General features: G+C 42.9%; 1 protein-coding gene across 1 annotated transcript in view; it reads right to left on the bottom strand.

The window, feature by feature from the left end:
* THBS4 (thrombospondin 4) overlaps nucleotides 1-18037 on the bottom strand; it is a gene marked incomplete at its 5' end in the record, with an annotated part of 44996 nt that overhangs the window by 16910 nt on the left and 10049 nt on the right. Inside the window, 7 exons of the mRNA XM_084278112.1 lie at nucleotides 2062-2139; nucleotides 2784-2921; nucleotides 6089-6261; nucleotides 7599-7650; nucleotides 8230-8312; nucleotides 13240-13345; nucleotides 14437-14684. Of these exons, the coding sequence (XP_084134238.1) occupies nucleotides 2062-2139; nucleotides 2784-2921; nucleotides 6089-6261; nucleotides 7599-7650; nucleotides 8230-8312; nucleotides 13240-13345; nucleotides 14437-14684 (878 nt within the window). The remainder of the gene's footprint in view (nucleotides 1-2061; nucleotides 2140-2783; nucleotides 2922-6088; nucleotides 6262-7598; nucleotides 7651-8229; nucleotides 8313-13239; nucleotides 13346-14436; nucleotides 14685-18037) is intronic.

The raw sequence follows: 18037 nt of genomic DNA, 5'->3' as shown, positions 1-18037 counted from the left end.
AACTTGTTGCCCTCTGCAAACAGGACCTGATGGCCTCCTGAAGTGGAGTAGTCATGTCTAGTCATGCAATAGGACACAACACATGACAAATGGTTTAGATATTTAAAAAAAAAAAAAAAAGAGAAGAGAGACACTATTGCACAGTGAAAGCAGTCCTATGGAAACAAGGTTATTCACAAGCACACCACCACTTAAAAAATGACTGCTAGCCTCACTGATACCTAGCTGCAAAAAAGACCACCTTTATACCTGCAGGATACTCCTAACCCTTTTCTTGTGATAGAGAAAGCCTGCTCTGTGCAGACAGCTACACCAGAACAGCATTTGACAGTGATCTATGTGGCACACCCAGGACAGCCAGGTGACTGGCCCAGCCAGCATATATTTACAAAAGGCAGGGCCTGCTTGACCAACCTGATCAACTATGACAAGGAGACCCCCTTAGTGGATGAGGGAAAGGTAGGCTGTGGATGTGGTCTACCTGCACTTTAGAAAAGCTTTGACACCATTTCCCACACCATTCCCCAGAGAAACTGGCTGCTCATGGCTTGTACAAGTGTACTCTTGGCTGGGTAAAAAACTGACTGCATGGTCAGACCCAAAATGTTGTGGTGAATGGAGTTACACCCAGCTGGAGGCTGGTCACCAACAGTGTTCCCCAGGCTCAATACTGGGGCCAGTTCTTAATATCTTTATCAGTGATCTGGATGAGGGCACTGAGTGCACCCTCAGTATGTTTGTAGACAACACCATGTTGGGTGGGAGTGTTGATGTGCTGGAGAGCAGGAATGCTCTGCAGAGGGATGTGGACAAACTGGATTGATGGGCTGAGGCCAACTGCATGAGGTTCAACAAGGCTGAGTGCCAGGTCCTGCACTTGGGTCACAATAACCTCATGCAATGCTACAGGCTTGGGGAATTGTGGCTGGAAAGCTGCCTGAGCAAGAACACGTGGGGATGTTGTTGGTCACCATCCTGCTATGATCCAGCAGTGTGCTGGAGCATGTCCAAAGAAGAGCAGTGAAGCTGGTGAAGGCTTGGTCTAGAGCACAGATCAACTGAGGAGCGGCTGAGGGAACTGGGTTTATTTAGCCTGGAGAAAAAGAGGCTGAGTAGAGAACTTGTCACTCCCTACAACTACCTGACAGGTGTTGGAGCCAAGTGGGTGTTGGTCTCTTCTCTCTAGCAAGAAGTGATACGATAAGAGGAAATGGCCTTGAGTGGTACCAGAGGACTGGATATTAGGAAAAAAATCTTCACTGAAAGGGTTGCAAACATTGGACCAGGCTGCCTAGGGAAGCAACTGAATCACCATCTCTGGAGGTACTTAAAAGACACGGAGATGCGGTGTTTGGGGACACTTTCGTGGTGGACTTGTCAGTGCTAGGTTAATGGTTGGGTGTGATGAATTTAAAAGGCCTTTTCTGACCTAAATGTCTCTGTTTCTAAGTGAAAGGTCCAGCTTTCTTCATAGCACCAAAGTGGTTTTACGGCCCTTCTGTTGAATCATAACATCTTCCAAACTATTTCTACTTCTTCTATGCTTGTTCTCCTGGATTTAATATCTATGGGTATTAAAAATGTATCAATTGCAGCTCTTCTCTCTGTACTTATTTAGAGGGAACTTGTACTGTACAAATACCTTAATGAAGTGAAAGCATCACTCTTATAAAAAAAGCACTTGGGGCAACATCTTGTTGCAGTAGTTCCCAGGTGGGGAGAGACAAGGGGAAGCAAAGATTTAATCTTTCAAAGGAAGTTTCTTGCAGTAGCATACTCATAAACACATATAACCAGATGGTGTGAAGAGAAGAGCTCCTGCTGTTCCTCAGGGAAACTGATAAGGATACTGCTTAGATGGGCTTGTAAATGACGAATCAAGTACTGATTTATTTTTTTTTATTGTTAGCCAGGAAAAGAGAAAAGGATTTTTTTGGTTCAGACAAAGCCAAAAAACAAATTCTATTATGCAGCTCTTCAATCAGAGCCATAAATCCAAACCTTGCCTCATGAAATTTTAAAACATTTTTTAAAGTTTAAAAAAAATGTAAAGGTGCTTACCAAAGTGTTTATGCAATGAGAATTTGGAACACAGAGTCCAAGTCCACCATTCTGACATTCATCAATATCTAAGCAGACCTAGCAGTAAAACAGATCAGCATGTAACAACAACAATATCAATTTGAGATTCAAGTCTGAAAAAAGGCCACTAAACTTTAAGTCTAGAAAAGAGTCATAGTCCCTTTGAAACTGCTCTCAGAACTGCACAGACATACCCATAGGCTGACTTCTCAGTGAACCACCAGACACATATAAATCACAGAACATAAAGCCTGAAGAGACTGTGATACAGAAAACCTCTGTGTTAGGATGTGCTTCTGGTTCACCCAAGAGGAGTTCAGACAAGACTTATGATAGCCCTTGTAGGGCACCACAGGAACACGAAAAAAATATATACTTAAATAGCCCCTTTCTATGATGCTTTGCCTATTTCAAAGCCAGCTTACAAAAATCAAAAGAGCCCCCTTCAAAACTGATCAGAGATATGTGCAAAAATAATGACATATTTTCTTGTCTCCATACAGGTTCTGAGTACTAACAGTTAATACTCCCACTGGACCCAACCAAACACAACCTTAATCTTCTAACTGAAACACTCTGAGCTCTGCTTAACTGCACAAGGCAATTATGGAGTGACTTAAGCATAAACAGAAGGTGACACAGATGCATTGATATGAACAGCACCTTGCAATGGCAGTCACTGCAGGGGTGCTGCCACTCACCTGCTTATTGCTCTTGGCATAGCTGAGTCCTACCCCTTGCAGGGTTTGTCCTGTGTATCCTGGGGGGCAGGTCTCACACTGGAAGCCTGGAGCGGTGTTGACACATCGCACCCCAGGGAAGCAGGGGCTGTAACGACACTGCAAGGGAGGGAATGAACTGAGCACCTCTGCGTTCCGGTACCATCCGGACTCCGAACACGTGCGCAGACTCTCAAAGGCACTGCTACATGCAATATCTGCATGTCTTCTGCTCACAACTGGCTAAGAGATCACACAGCCTCTGCAGGTATTTCTGACCCCAGTATGTCTTCAGCTATCTCTGTAATTTAAGTAACATTTGCAATCATCCATTATAGCCTGTAGTCAAGGCAAAAAGCTCTGATTCCCAGTTCTTCCTTTTGCTGGGCTGGCTCAGCTCCCTCAGAGGCTGAGAGGTCCCTGAAAGGGTCCAGAACACAACAGAAGGAGAGCCATGTAACTCTAACCCACTGAATGGCACTGCAGTTGTTTTTTGTACACACAGAAGTGGAAGCAACGTTTCCCCTCATTTATATTTGGGCCAAACTCACAGCCAGAAGTAACCTGAACGTGAGACAGATAAGCAGCAATGTGTCAGAGGCACCCACACAATTCTAGAATGGAGTACCACAGACAAACCCCAGCACTTCTCCCAAAATGCCACACGCCCACAGCATCACCCTTAGCCCAAAGGCACCATTTGCTTCACTGCATCATGCGGTTTTACAGAACAGCTGTGAGACATTTCACTGACCTTGTGGGTGCCAGTTTGGAAACCACATCCTGCTCTGCTGCCTCTCCAACATGATAATTTATAAAATATTACTGAAAATATCAACATGCCATCATAGTGCATAAAGACAACAATAAAGAAGCAACATGAGGAAGGAATATAAAACCATTTTTAAAATATGCCTTTTTTTCCTCCCTCCACTGCTAGCAGAAAACCATCTGCAAGACGGAGTGAGAAGAGCCAGAAGATACCTACCTACAACAAACACAGAACTTGTAACCAAACTCATACACAAAGGAGCAAGAAAATGTATGCTTAGTATCAGCACAAGTTTGACAGAAAGATTTGTTAGAAGTAGGTCCACATCTAGCACAGGGGAAATAAAAAACCTAGGACAGACATTTTGTGCTCCTTATTTGCTGTAGCTTTTTTATTACAGGCAGCAGAGGGTACTCAAAGTACACCATACGCAGAGCAGAGCTGCAGCTTCCAAGATACAGGCATCGTCACAAGAAAGAAACGTCTTCAAACTAGAAAATTAATAAGGGAGCTTATTGCAGAGATGCTAACAGCCTCAGAAAAGATAATGGGAGCTCTTAGTGAGGAAGCATCTAGATTTGTCTTTATCAGAATTTCTTCTTTTTAAATGGCAGTACTAGGAAATACAGAAATATTCACTTGAAAGGTACTCTCCCAGAAGACTCTCCTAAAGATCTTTCAAAAAAAAAAACAACCCAATCTCAAACCAAAAATTACTTCTTAGTCTTAGCTAACACAGGAAAACAAGTTACATGACACATCACTATTAGACAATAGAAAGCTATCACGACTTACTATATCAATTTTCCCCTTGCCCAACTATAAGTGAAAATCCAGCTGTTAAAGGAGATATTTACTGGTGAACAAAACCAGACCAGACTAGGGGCCAGTTTAGTAGCAGTATTCACATAAAGGCCTCATATAAGCAAGGCTGTGTCTCCATGACATTGCTTTGGAAAAATTTCCTTGCTGTTTCAAATGTGAGATCAGGTCTGCCATGTAGAGTGGTGGCAGGAACATAATGGCATGTCAATCTCCAGTGGCAGAGCCTCACCTCTCACAGAAAACCATGTTAACACTGGGCCACTATAAACCAGTATCGGTTTGTTTTCCCCCACTTCTGTCATGGGTAAAGTTTCTCCAATCCTAAAAACAGCAGGGAGGAGACAATGGCCATGGTCTGCTTCAGTCTGGGTATGGCTCACAAGGTGGAACCCATCTGTACTAGTGGGATCTACCTAGGCTGGCTTGGGTCTCTCACCACGGTTGTCTGTGACATGAAAATTGCCGCACAGCTGTCTCAGCTTCCCCTCTCGTGTTCACAGCTCAGAGCTTCACCTCCATTTTTGCTCCTTCTGTTGTAGCAGACAGAGTCCATGCGGTGTGAGGCAAAACAAGGAATGCTGCCTACAACTCAGGAAACTGCCACTCTCAACACACTTTCTCTCCCCTGTGTTTTTTCACAGACATACAAATTGGGCATATTGCATCCTCTCTGCTGGTGGCCTACAGGAGCCAGTAAGCCAAAACAGCAGTCAAAGCACATCTGCAGTTGGCTAGGAAGGAGAGATTGACATTGCTGGTTTGTATTATTAGGCAGATACATTGATACTGTGCTATCCACAAGCACAGTTAATGACCTAATTCTCCTGGTTCCATACTCTATTACATCCAGGTGCTTTTCCACAAAAATCACTGAGTAATGGCAAAAATTATCACAGAAAAAAATCTGTTGAAGACAGAAATGATTTTGTTGCTTTTCTCTCAGTGCCATCTCCCAATTGATAAAGGTATTATTTAGTTGTTTAAGATATTGTAAATTTATTAACTTCAGTTCTCAATACAAGCAAGCTCTGTATTTCTATCATGTAGCACATGAAAAAAAAAATTAAGTCAGCATTAGCAACATTCAAAACAACCACCCTTAATGCAAAAGTAACAGTAACAATAAATCTTTATTTTCTTTCATAGACTTTCAAGGTCAGGCTGAAAACATGTTTCAAGTTTGGGTTGAAGAGAAGACTTCAGTCTCCAAGGCTGGTTCAGGAGCACTACAGTTTAAAAGAAACAAAGCCCGTACTGACAAGAAGTGCGTCTGCAGTTCTGCCTATAACAGAAGCTACTGCATCTTCTTGTGGAATAGAAACAACCATGTCAAAAGCTTGTTTTGGTTGGATTTTTTTGTTTGGTTGGTTGACTTGCATTAGGTTTTTTTTCTTTTTTTTTCCCAAACATTAAACTCTTTTAAGTGACTTTTCAACTCACCAGGGTGTTTCAAGTTTCCACAAATAAAATCTCCACGAAGTTGCAACAACAGCAAAATAGGGAAGTAGAATCAAATCAGAATGAATTAATATTCACTGTGCAAGCAGTCAGGAAATGCTGAAGACAGCAAGCATCAGCAGCCCACTGGTATGTATGAAACAGTCGCCTTTTAGCGTCTCCCCCCGCCCCCTTTTTTTTGTTTTTTTTTTTTTTTTTTTTTTTAATAATTCAGTGAAAGTCACTATTTTACCTCATCAATATCTGAGCAGGTAACTCCATTTCCTGTGAGCCCTTCAGGACAGGGGCCACACTGATATCCCTCTGCTGTCTCCATGCACCTGACTCCCCTGAAGCAGGAATTAACTTCACATTTGGGTTTACTGCGCCGAGGAATCTGAGTTGGAAAATTCACAGCTCCCAAACCTTTAATGCAGAAAAAAACAACAGTTTCAGCAATTTAAAGAGCATCCATCACGACCTTAAGCTGGCAAGCACTCTGAAGAGATCCCCAGGATGCTGCACAGCAGGGACTTCATGTTTCTGCACTGTGCTGCTACCAGCTGTGCTGAGGCTGCAAAGACTTCATGCTGGGAATGGCCCAGCAGTTTGCTGTGTCCCCAGACAGGGGAAATTAAAGCTATTTTGCTAGGTTCACATGCTTCTCCTGGCTACATGTGGGAGCCCTCCTGCTAGGTTAGTCCCATCACACATCTGCTTCTGGCCAGGGAAGGAAACTCTGAAAGCCAGTGACTTCAGCTGGCACAAGGCGCTCAAGTGTGATGGTACAAAGCATTTCTCTGGCTAAATTAGTGATGCCACCACTCCAGAAGAAAAATGGTGCTGCGGTTTTGCAAGAGTTTACCTGATGGTCTACAAGTATGAAGAATAAAGGAGAAGGAGCTGGCAGCACAAAAACATGCCATGCAGGATATGCAAGTAAAGGGGCCTAGGTATGGGCACACCAGCCCTGGGGACAAGCAAGGTCTTTTGGGACTCTGGCAGGGGCTGAAGCTTGGTACTGACACACGCAGGATTTAAAGACTTTTTCTTTAGCACTTACACATAGAGGCTAGCCTGGCTAGAGCTCAACTTGAGTTTTGATGAGGCTGATGGACTGGGAGAAGAAATCAACTGAAAGTCCTGATGAGTTTAAGGCCTTTCAGTATTTTGGGTTTTTATACTGAGTTAATGTGAGTGCTGATTGTCAGTGATGCAGGAGGGCCAAGCAGTGGCATTTGGGAGAGCATTTATTTCTTCCATTTAGTGAAAAGATGAAGACCACCTTTTGGGTGTTACTGCTGTTAACCAGTGACTATCTAATCAGAATCTGATGGCTTTCAGGGAGACTGCACAGCATCTTCTTCAGGCTGACAAAACCAGCTAGAGCACAACATGGTTCCTTCCTTGTCTCTCTACTGAAATTGTTCGCTGCCTGGCAGGTGATGTCTCCCTCCCCAGGAACATGTGGCAGTGAGAACTGCCAGCACAGGGTGAGTGGTAGTGCTTGGTTTAGTGGGGATTTACTCCCGAGCTGCCAGGTCTATGGAAGCAGAAACATTTTCCCCTAATGAAAATCTATTTTTAAATTTATGTTCAATACACCTAGAACTTTGTAGACAATATTTTTTTCAAAAGTACTTCGTAGAAAACACATAGAGCTCATGCCATAAATGCATGAGCTTTTTTTTTTAAAAAAAAAACAAACCCAGAATGTACATCTCATCTGGCTGCCTTTTACAGGCAATAACAGGAATACTTACCACATGCTTGGCACTCAGCTATGGTATTTCTCAGAAAAGTTGTTTCTTTGACCTTGAGGATACAGAAAATAAACATTATTTGGATACAGGCAGCTTCAGGTTGCACCTAGCTGACAGAAGAACCATAATCACTTTTCCCCAAGATGCCACTCTAACCATGCAACATAAGTACTCTATCTTGAGATGAGATGTTCTTTGCATTCCATAAAATTAAGGGCAGTGGTAATGGTTGTACTTCAGTTTACCTTTCATCAACAGGACCTTTAAGAATGACATGCTTAACTAATGTCAAACACCACCAGCAAGTGGAACAAATTCTATTTCAGTTCTGTGCAACAGACCTGCCTCTAGCTAACAGTAGGCTAGGATGTCTACTCTTGCTCCTTTCCATTCAAGATACCAGATTTTGTGGATCTGGATAAGCAAAATACTACACTCCCATATTCATTGATCCTCCAAAGCGAGCATAGGGTACCAGGACCTATATGGTTATTTCTTCTCTACTGTGTCGTGCCTCTGAAGCAATGAACTCTATGCTGAAGTTTACTGTTTATGTGAATTCTGCCCTGACCCTATAAAAAGTGGCAAGTTTGGGATGTGTCACACTGAAGGCTTTATGCAACCTTTATACCTGTTGTCTGAGAAGGTCTTTCACATCTCCCAGTAGTTGGTTCATCTGCATCATCTGACTCATCAGCTGCCTATTAAAATCACCTGCAGGGAAACAGCAGTGAGAAAGGGCACAATGTATATCACTGTCTGTCATTAGCCATGATAATTTCTGAGATGCAAGACAAAAGCACCATGAAGAGCCAAGAAGGGCAGATATTACTGTTATAACCCTTGGAGAAATCCTTAGAGCAAATGCAGTGTCTCACTCAAATTTTTGCAGAGTGATTTGCATGCACTCGTGGCTCTTTTGAACTAAACTCCACTGTATACCACAGAAACAGAGCAGAAACCTCTCCACAGAGAGAAAAGCAGATTGATTTTTCTACCATTATTTCAGTGTGAAGGCTCTCTAGTAAGAGCCAATAACACTGGCAACTAATGCCACCACTGCTACTGTTTCTTCCCCAGGGCTTGAGACCAGCACACCTAAGAGAAACCTCAGGACTGCAAGGCTAGGTTTTTGTGATAACCCATTTGGGACAGGATGGCAAGGTGAGGGCACAAAGTATCTATGTATAGGTGTAAGCCACCCCTCACAAATGTATTCTATATCACCACAAGTGATTCCTGGACACTTTTCAAGGCAAAGTTACCCAGCTTCCTGAAACAAGATCACCGTGGAGCTCTGGCTATGCATCAGGAGTGCCTGCTCTGGCACAAACTGTGCTTTTAACACCTGTGACAGTCTTTGGCTTTTCTTCCAAAGGCAGCTCATCACCCTGTACACAAGTTTCATAGCTGTGTTTGCTTCTGTGGGGTGTAGAGTCTGTAAGGACTCACAAAACATCACGCTATTAACTCACACCAAAGGCAGTTCTTAAAGACCTCTAAGACAGGACCAACAGTTACATCTGTAATGAGCCATGGGAAAGGACCAGAACCAACCCAAGATCTTCACATGACACACTTCTCAGTTAAATGAAATGTTAGTTTTGACCCAGTGACAGAGGAGAAGCAGATAGTGTGTTTAGCACAGTAGCTCATAGTAGTTTCTGTTTGTAGGTCACTTCTGAGTTTGTAGCTCTCTTAAGCAACTATTTTTCTATTTCTCTAAGTCTGTATGTCAAAACAAATTTCACAAGTATATGTTCTTTTACGTTCTAAGCAGGCAGGATATTTTGATATTATGCCCAATGGCTTCAGGGAGGTTTACTCATGTGTTACTTTTATGAGTATTGAAAGCTTATATGAAAAATGCTTTTCTTAATGTTTACCTCATTGCTTTGTACTTCAAAGCATGTCTAACTGTTTCCAAACATTCTAGTGGGAGTCATCCAACTCCTTATATACTACGTTTTCTTCATTTCAGATTTTTTCATCAAAACACTGAACAAGTTCACCGACTTGGGAACCACCTGTTCCAGAACCTGCCTCTGTTCTAGTCCCAACCTTCTCTTATTTGGATTTGGGAGGAAGGCAGCAGGACTTAATATCATGGGTATTTCAGAATCCTATCATGAAACCTGGCAGCAGGCTGTTGGGACAGATGCTGGGGTCTGTTCTTGTTTTGCTTGTTTTTTTTTTTTTTTTTTTTTAAACAAAGATTGGTTTAAACACTATTGATTAAGATCTGCAAAAATTTCACAAGATATCAGATGCTGTTTGTTGGCTAGCACCTAAATCAAAACCAGACCTATTCTGCACAGTTAAGTTTTTCAGATTGTTAAACATTAAGGTGGACTGAACTGGTTATACTGCCACAAACTACATGCTCTATTTGCAAATTCAGACAGCAGAGCAAAACCAGGTGACTTCCCATAGCTGCTGGGTTTTTCTGGTTTTTTTTCTCTTCCATTTAAAGCCAGTACTATGGTAGGCCCCACCTGCAACAGAATGACTGGTAATCAGCGATAAGAACTCAGGAAAGCCTTTCAGGGAGCTGTATATTGTGGGGTGGCTTTTCCCAGGAGTGAGCAGGGTAAGCGAAAGGTACAGCCTGAAGCTAAATAGTTATCTGCTCCTACCACATAGTCTCTCATCCATACCCCACCCACTGAGGCAAGCCTGCAGTTCAGCTAGTCCCTAGCTCTTTATTCCAAGTCAGTAAAAATCTGACTAACAGAAATTCAGAGGCAGATCTGAAAAATCACTTGACAGCAGGGAACTGAAGTCACTTGACGTATTTATTCTCTGTAAGCCTGAGGTCATATCAGGGATTACTTTGTCTTTCTTCTCCCAGGACCTTTCCGTGTAAAATCATAGCACAGTTTGGATTGGAAAAGGCACTTAAAGATTATCTTGTTCCAACCACCCTGCCCTGGGCAGGAACACCCTCCACTAGACCAGGTTGCCAAAAGCCCCATCCAAACTAGCCTTGAACACTGCCAGGGAGGGGGCAGCCACAGCTGCTCTGGGCAACCTGTTTCAGTACAGCCCCTTGGATTTAGATTAGGCAACCAGCTTTCTTGCACATCCCAGAGAGAGCAAATAAACATTAGCTTGTGTAGTTGAAGGTCACTGTGAAATGCCTCCTAGATACTTCTTCTAGCTCTCCTGGAAGCAATACTGGCTCAAGCACCCCACTTGTCCCCATCCAACAAAAACAGAGTCCTGAAATATCATTCAAAGAGAGTGTAGTTATTTGGATGGAGAACCAGCCATGATAAAACTATGGATGAGGGCTGACAAATGAACCGTTTCTTGTCAGCCTACAATCCTCCACCAAAGAAGTTGCATACACAAGTTACACATGGAATTACAAAGAGGCAGATTACAAAGAGGCAGATTCAAAGCAAAACAGGAGATACCGCCTCAGCTATGCAATGAATTTCTTGCCAGGAGACATCATACATTCAAAGCTGACTAGATAGATTTATGGAAGGAAACATATACTCAGTACAAAACAAAAAGACTCCACCTCTGCGTCTAGAACTCTACATACCATGCCATGAACTGCTGGAGAACAGGAAGGTATTCACAGCAAACCACACTGTAACTCTAGACTCTGACACTCTTGCCCTTGGATCTATTCTGGCATACTGTCACTAACAGAAGCTATGTTAAAAGAACCTTTGGTCAGTGCAAAACAGCTGGGTTTTTTTTTTACACTGTATCAGATTCAAGTACCCTACATGAATATCATATACTCGTATATACAGCTTAAGGTGTCTCAGCCTTACAGACCAAACACAAAGGCAATGTTCACAACAGCGAGCACTGCCCAGGCACACAGTCAAAGCCATGTAGGTCCAAAGGTCTCTCAAGAATTTTTCCAATTAATATGGAAGACATGTGCTTTTACCAAGATACATAGGTCTCACACACCTATACAGCTAAGAATTTGCATTCCAGCTTTTTCTGGATGAAGGCAAAATTGTGGTTATCTGATATACTGCTGCTGTAAAACTGCATTGTGAAGTACATCCAAAGTGCAAGGCAGCTGAGTTAATATTGCTGTTGGAACATTTGCACCTTTTCCTTTGGTGGATTTGACCATGTAGACTTATAATATATTGGTGAAGGGGGTTTTATTATTATTATTACGATATTAATATCACTTCAAGCAACTGAACTTGAGAGGCCCAGTCTGGTGGAGGCAGCCAAGGAGAGACAGTATTTCTCTGTATTACTACCATTTGTATTTTTGATTAATGAGCAAAAAGTTACAAGTGAGAAAGCTGCAAGTCTGCATTCTGGAGGCCTCACTCACAAAGCCACAAGTTTTTCCAGGATGAAAAACTGAACTACCCTTCTCTTCTATGTGCAAATGCCTGTTGATTTAGGGAAAGAGAGAGACCTTTGATGATGAAACACTGTATTTTTTTCCTAGATGTATATATGTTAGGGAGCACGAAAACAGAAGCATGTACAACTGAGGATTTACACAGCTAAAATGCAAAACAGATTCTACTGTCCCTGCATACCACTGATGCCCACATTTATGTCACATACTCAGTATGTTTTCATATAAAATGTGTCTACCTTGTCTCTGTTGTAATCAAAAGTAGCAATGCTGCAGGGTTTGGCAGGGGGAACAGGAAAGGGTGTGAGAGAGAGAGAAATGCCCATGGATCCCATTTCAAACCTTGAACTCACTGGTTTTCCCCCATGGTTGTCAGATATTACTGTACTGCTCGCAGTGTGAACCCATTCTTCTCCTTCACACTCGCAGCAGAAAAGCAGATCAACATGGCCTGGGAAGGGACACAGATGGGGCAGTCTAGCCCAGGTTTGCTGTTCTGAGAGGTTAGAGATCACCCTCATCCATTACGGGGGATTGCACCCAGCCCTGGGGACCTGCAGGTATCGCAGTAGCCTTACCTCCTTCCTTTCCCCCTGTTGTCAGCTCACCTTCTGCAATGCTCAGCACATGCAGAAAAGGAAAAGATTTTTGGAGCAGTTTTCCAGTCCAGCAGGCAACAAAAGCCTCAGCAAACCTGCAGCAGGACTAGCCACTGCCTTGCAATGGCTTTTCCCATGCAGACCTGCAGGCTCTATAGCTATAGCATCAACATGCTCTGCAGTCTCCTGTGTACTTCTTCACACCTTGTTCCTCCCTTCTCCAGGACACTCCAGTGATCAACAAAAGATGAATACTAGCCATGGGGTTAAGTACATTGATAAGTCTTGCTATCCTATCCACCAACCTATTTTCATAAAGCTTTTAGCAGCATATCACACTTAGGACTGCTTTCTGACTGCAATTTAATACTTGAAATATTATTAAGCTGACACAAACAGAACATGATCACAAAAGTTTGTCACCCAAATTAGGCTAAAAGGCCTCTTTTAATCATTACAGACTCCTCCTTCACAATAACTCATTGCTTTATGACAGCCGCAATGACTCTCTTCTCTCCAAACTCAGCTATTTCTAAAACATTTACAGGAAATTATCATGGCTGCAATTTAGTCAAACAATTGTTATTACTTGTCTATAGAGCTTCTCCCCACTTTTAACATTCATCACATTAGCCTCATTGCAGTGGTAGCCTAGAGAACAATTTAAACTCCTGGCTGCAGGGCTTACCAGTGTACTGCGAAACAGGTTCGATTTGTTGAAGAAAACAATCCTGCAGGTTCCCCACTTGGGCAAGTGTTCCTCCAGTTACCAGCTTCAGCTCATCTAGTGTATCCTGGACACACAAGGAAAAAGAGAGTCTACAGTTCTGGTACAATGATGAGAATACTGTGAAATTTATCAAAGTAAATTAATTTTTTTAGAAAGGCTGTCCATGGCTCCTACACCGCACCCTTCAGGACCACCCACTACCATCGGAATTGAAATAAAATCCCTATACTTTGCCTTGCAGATTTTCACATAGTTGTGGTTGTATTTTGAACTCCTTTATTTTTTTATTACTCTAATTCATATGATCTCACATACCAGGAGGTTCACGTATTTTTACATCTGCATCATATAAGAATGAGGGTTTTTTTTGTTGTTGAACTGCATTCAAAGCAGTCTTCTCCCTCTGCCCCCTAAAGAGGGTTACATTCAAGTCAGAATATGCACACCTTAGTGACACTCCATATAAACAGTCTCATTTTCAAGCCTGCAACGACAAAGCAAGGGGGCAACCTTGAGGCCAGAATGTCTTTGCACCTTCTAGTGCATATCTCGCAGTAATGATGAAGGGAGACACTTGTGGCAGATATTGTTTACCTCATACTCATGGTGTGGAGTTGTCAGCAATGTCAACCCCTGTTCAGCAGCCAGAGGAAGAAAAGCTTTAGTGACTAAACAGATAGGGCTTGGACTCTTTAACCATGTGAGTCCCCTCTTCTTTTGTCTTTTTAGTCCATGTGGCTTATTATGAAGACAAAATCCACGGTCACAGTCAAGGACTGCTCATACTGAACAGTTGTAATAAGCTGACCAAGATCTGGCTTTGCTGTGTCAGCTAAGTCTTTGCAAAACAGTCCACTCCCTAAGAAACACGTAGACTCAAGTGAGGGAGGTAGCAATTTATTTTTTAACTTTTTTTTTTTTTAAATAAAATGTGTTTAAACCAAATAGCATAGCTATTACTGAGCTCACCTGTTCCATAGGGAGCTCACATTTACATTTGTTTCACAAGTTAATACTCAAGTACTACTGAAGCACCATCGTGCAGAGCTTGGCTGTTGTGAGAGCTGAGGACTGGCTTCAGTGGAAGGAAGGAAGGAAGGAGGAACCCTGCTGATCCCTCTAAGTACTCAGATTGCTCCCATTTTCCCTGCTTACCTGCGGCTTCTCCTGGAAAGTACGCAACTCTACTGCTGCTGAGCTCTGAGACAGTGCAGAAAATGGTTTTGGCAGGTCCTGAATGGCACCTGCTTGCAGGCAGTCCAGATACAACTCCATGGTGCCCAAGCCCTGCTGCAGGCCGCTCATCCACAAGATGACAGCATGGGGTTTCCCATCAGCCAGCTGGATGTTGCTAAAGATCACCGAATTCAACCTCCCGTCGCTCTTCAGGTAGCGCAGCACCACTAGTACAAAGTACACATAAGGATTGTCAGAGTGTAACAGATAAACCAAGGCTGATCAAGGAAGATCATGTGAAAATCTGCAACTGCTCTAGTATTTTTCCACATCCGCTTTTGTAAATGCATCCCATATGCAGATAAAAATGGTAATAACAAATGGGACAATGACTCTCTGAGCAGGATTATCAGGGGTCTTGCGTGACTCCCCATTTGTAAAGCATTGCTGTCTGCACAGTGTCTTCCACTCCTTTGTCCAGGGTTCTCTAATTGGCTTAACCAATGTCATTTCACAGGGTGTAACACGCTAAAGCACAAGTGGTAAAGGGTGCAGCAGAGAGCCTGCAGTCAGCACACTGGCAAGTACATATCCAACAGACCTAGAAATATTCTGTAGCAGAAATGTACAGCTAGAAAAATCTGTTTTGGCGATACACACTGCATTCAGTGAAACCACCGTGCAGTGCATCCAAACCTCATTAAAGAAACCAATCAAAGTATGATTCCAAGCCACTAACCTGCTGTAAGGTACTGGAAATATGCCTTAACAATTGCCAACAGAACCGTACCCCCTCTTTTTTCTCTTACCTAACCAAAATTCACTCCTACCACACCACATCACCACCAGTCAGGCTTAAAGTGGCTTCTGACTATTCAAGGAGCCACCTTGAAGACATCAGGAGAGCATTCCTTCCACATATCCACCCAAAAGATATCAGGAGAGACATCAGGAGCCATTCACACATTCCCTCATCCACCCTGAAACATTCCCACAAACCAGGTGGAAGCTTGTGGCTATACCCAAGACGGCTACAGAAGGAGAGCATTTGGCCATGGAAAGGAACCAAGCAACAGGAGAGTAGAGAAAGCAACAGAGAACGAACACATCGAGGGACAACCAAGGAAGACATGAAGACATCAAGGGACGTCCCCCCCGCCCCTCCATTGGACCCAGAGACACTGAAGAATACTCTACCATTGGACAGAATGCCATAGCCTCGTGGTGGTAGATATACCCCCCCACACACACCTCTCTCTCTTCCTCTTTTCCACTCTCTCTCTCCTTCTCTCTATCTCTCTTTTCCACCCTTTTCTCTTTATCCCCCCCTTCCCCCTGCACGTTTGTTGTGGGCCAAATAAAGCACCTTTAACCCTGACTCCCTTTCGAGTCTCAATTCTGTTCTCCGAGAATTGCAAAGAATTGATCCCAGTAAAACACACATCACCTGGGCGTCACTCAGGGGTTAAGGCCAGCTGCCCCCAGCCACCCAGAGCGACCTGAGGTTCAGCTGGAACACAAGGGGGTTTAATCTCTGCCAAATTAAGCCTTGTCAAGGTTGTGGATTGTGACACCTGCACTGTTACAGTCTCTGTAACAGATAGTAAAACCAAAATACAATGCAGAAAAGGCATAAAGATGACTAAGACTCCCTTCAACTCCTTTTAAAATGCATTAGTGAAAGACCTACTTGATAATTCACGCAACAAGTTCTCATTTTTTGAAGTAAAATGCACCATCAGAAAACAACAGCAGACAAACAAAACCTCTTGCATGCTGTGTAATATTGAAAAAATGTCTCTTTCCTAAGGAAATTGGATCAGTAAGCCATGATCTGCAAGCTAAATCTCTTAGACCAGATAGCTGGTTCTCTCCACAAAATCTCTCCCTGGCTCTCTGAATGCATATCTGAAGAAGCAATGAGCTGAATGCATCTAAAAAGTCTGTAACTGCTCTACAGACAGAACTTGTTTCAAAATTCCCACTGATCACTAGCCTGCATGTCCCTTTTTTCCTCATAATAACAATTACGTGCACTGAGGATTCAAGCTGCACAGACACCAGGCACATGAACAGTTAAGTGCTCACTTATTAGCATCTGTTTGAAGCTCACAGAGAGCTGCTGCTGTTTCATCATGTGAGAGCTCTTCTAACCTTCAAGAAACACCTACACAGACATGAGGTCAACTAAAAATTGTGGAAGGAAAAAAACTCTTCTTAGCTTCAGAGCTAACACCACCTACTGAACTCATACCATTTCTATTAATTTAACAAATTATCCTCCAATGTCTCTACTACTAATGTACACTCTTCGATGCTGTGACACCTCTGTTCGTGACCTTCTGAGTCACTGGGTACATGTTCCCTACTGTTTTCCTAATTGCTCAGTACAATGATTAAAAAAATCGGGATTTATACCAGCATGAACAGTGCAGGGTATATCTCCATCTCTAAAGCCTACACTAGTGCTAAAGTCTCAGCAGCTGTGACCAATATCAGGAATGTTTTCGCTGCTGTCTATGTCAAAACACTGCCAGAGCCCAGATTTCCGCAAAGGTGCATGAGGTCACCAGTAACTTGCTAAAAGGTAGCATTTCTTGGCAAAATGAACTATCTGGCAAGATGCAGTACGATGCAGGCATTTTACTTCTGTATTATGCACGCCTGGTCATATGAAAGCAAAGTCTTTGGATCTGTGCCCTGCATTCAGAGTAACCAAACGCAGCAGTAAGCTGGAGAATGAAAGAGGAGATGGTGGCAGGGCGCACAATGCACCCTGCCAGAATAGTTTCAGGACAAGGAGCAGCCTGGCTTGGAAGAAGGATCAAGCATTCCTTCCTCAGCCAAAGCCAAATATCCATCTGCTAAACTGGAGTAGGCTTTTCAAGGGAGATTTTGCTGGACCACAGTCTCTGCCTCTGTAAGTTTTAACTCATCCAAGCCCTTGCATTACGTGTTTGCTGCTAGGATATTCTACACCGACATCCATGAGAGTAAACGCCTCACCTGTACTGTTTAAGAAACAGATTTTCAATGATATTACTAATCCTGCCAGTAAATAGGAACCAGCACAATTCACATAATTGTTGTTACATGACTTTTATGCACTTACTACTGTTTGTTCCATAAAGAAATAATTCAAGAATGGTAGAAACTTATGGATGCTATTTGCCTCCAAAACGTTCATAGGTCTAATGTAAATTGAGCAGTTGACCAGTAATTCAGGTCTGTGCTTTAAAAACATTTAAGCGTAATGAACATTTTACTATCAGGTATAGCACAACAAAATCAGGACATGAACAAACCATTTGGAACACAGCTCACAAATGTGTCACTTAAAAGGATAAAGACCTGCTTTGGGCCACTTAGATCACGTTTGGATGCTTAAGTGGAAACACCATGCAGAGGAAGAACTACACACATATGCACCTGACTAAAACCACAGATTCTTAGACCCTGCATTTTGCCAAGATCCCATTGGCTCACCACTTCAGTGACAACCTCCAGTCTTCAGAGCATCACAAACAGCCCTTGCATACCACACTTTCAGTGCACAGGACAATCTCCTGGATGCAGATTA

Source organism: Gallinula chloropus, assembly GCF_964237585.1.
Source record: "Gallinula chloropus genome assembly, chromosome: Z".
NCBI lineage: Eukaryota > Metazoa > Chordata > Aves > Gruiformes > Rallidae > Gallinula > Gallinula chloropus.
The sequence above is the reverse complement of the archived record's forward strand: the minus strand, read 5'-3'. Positions and strand labels throughout refer to the sequence as shown.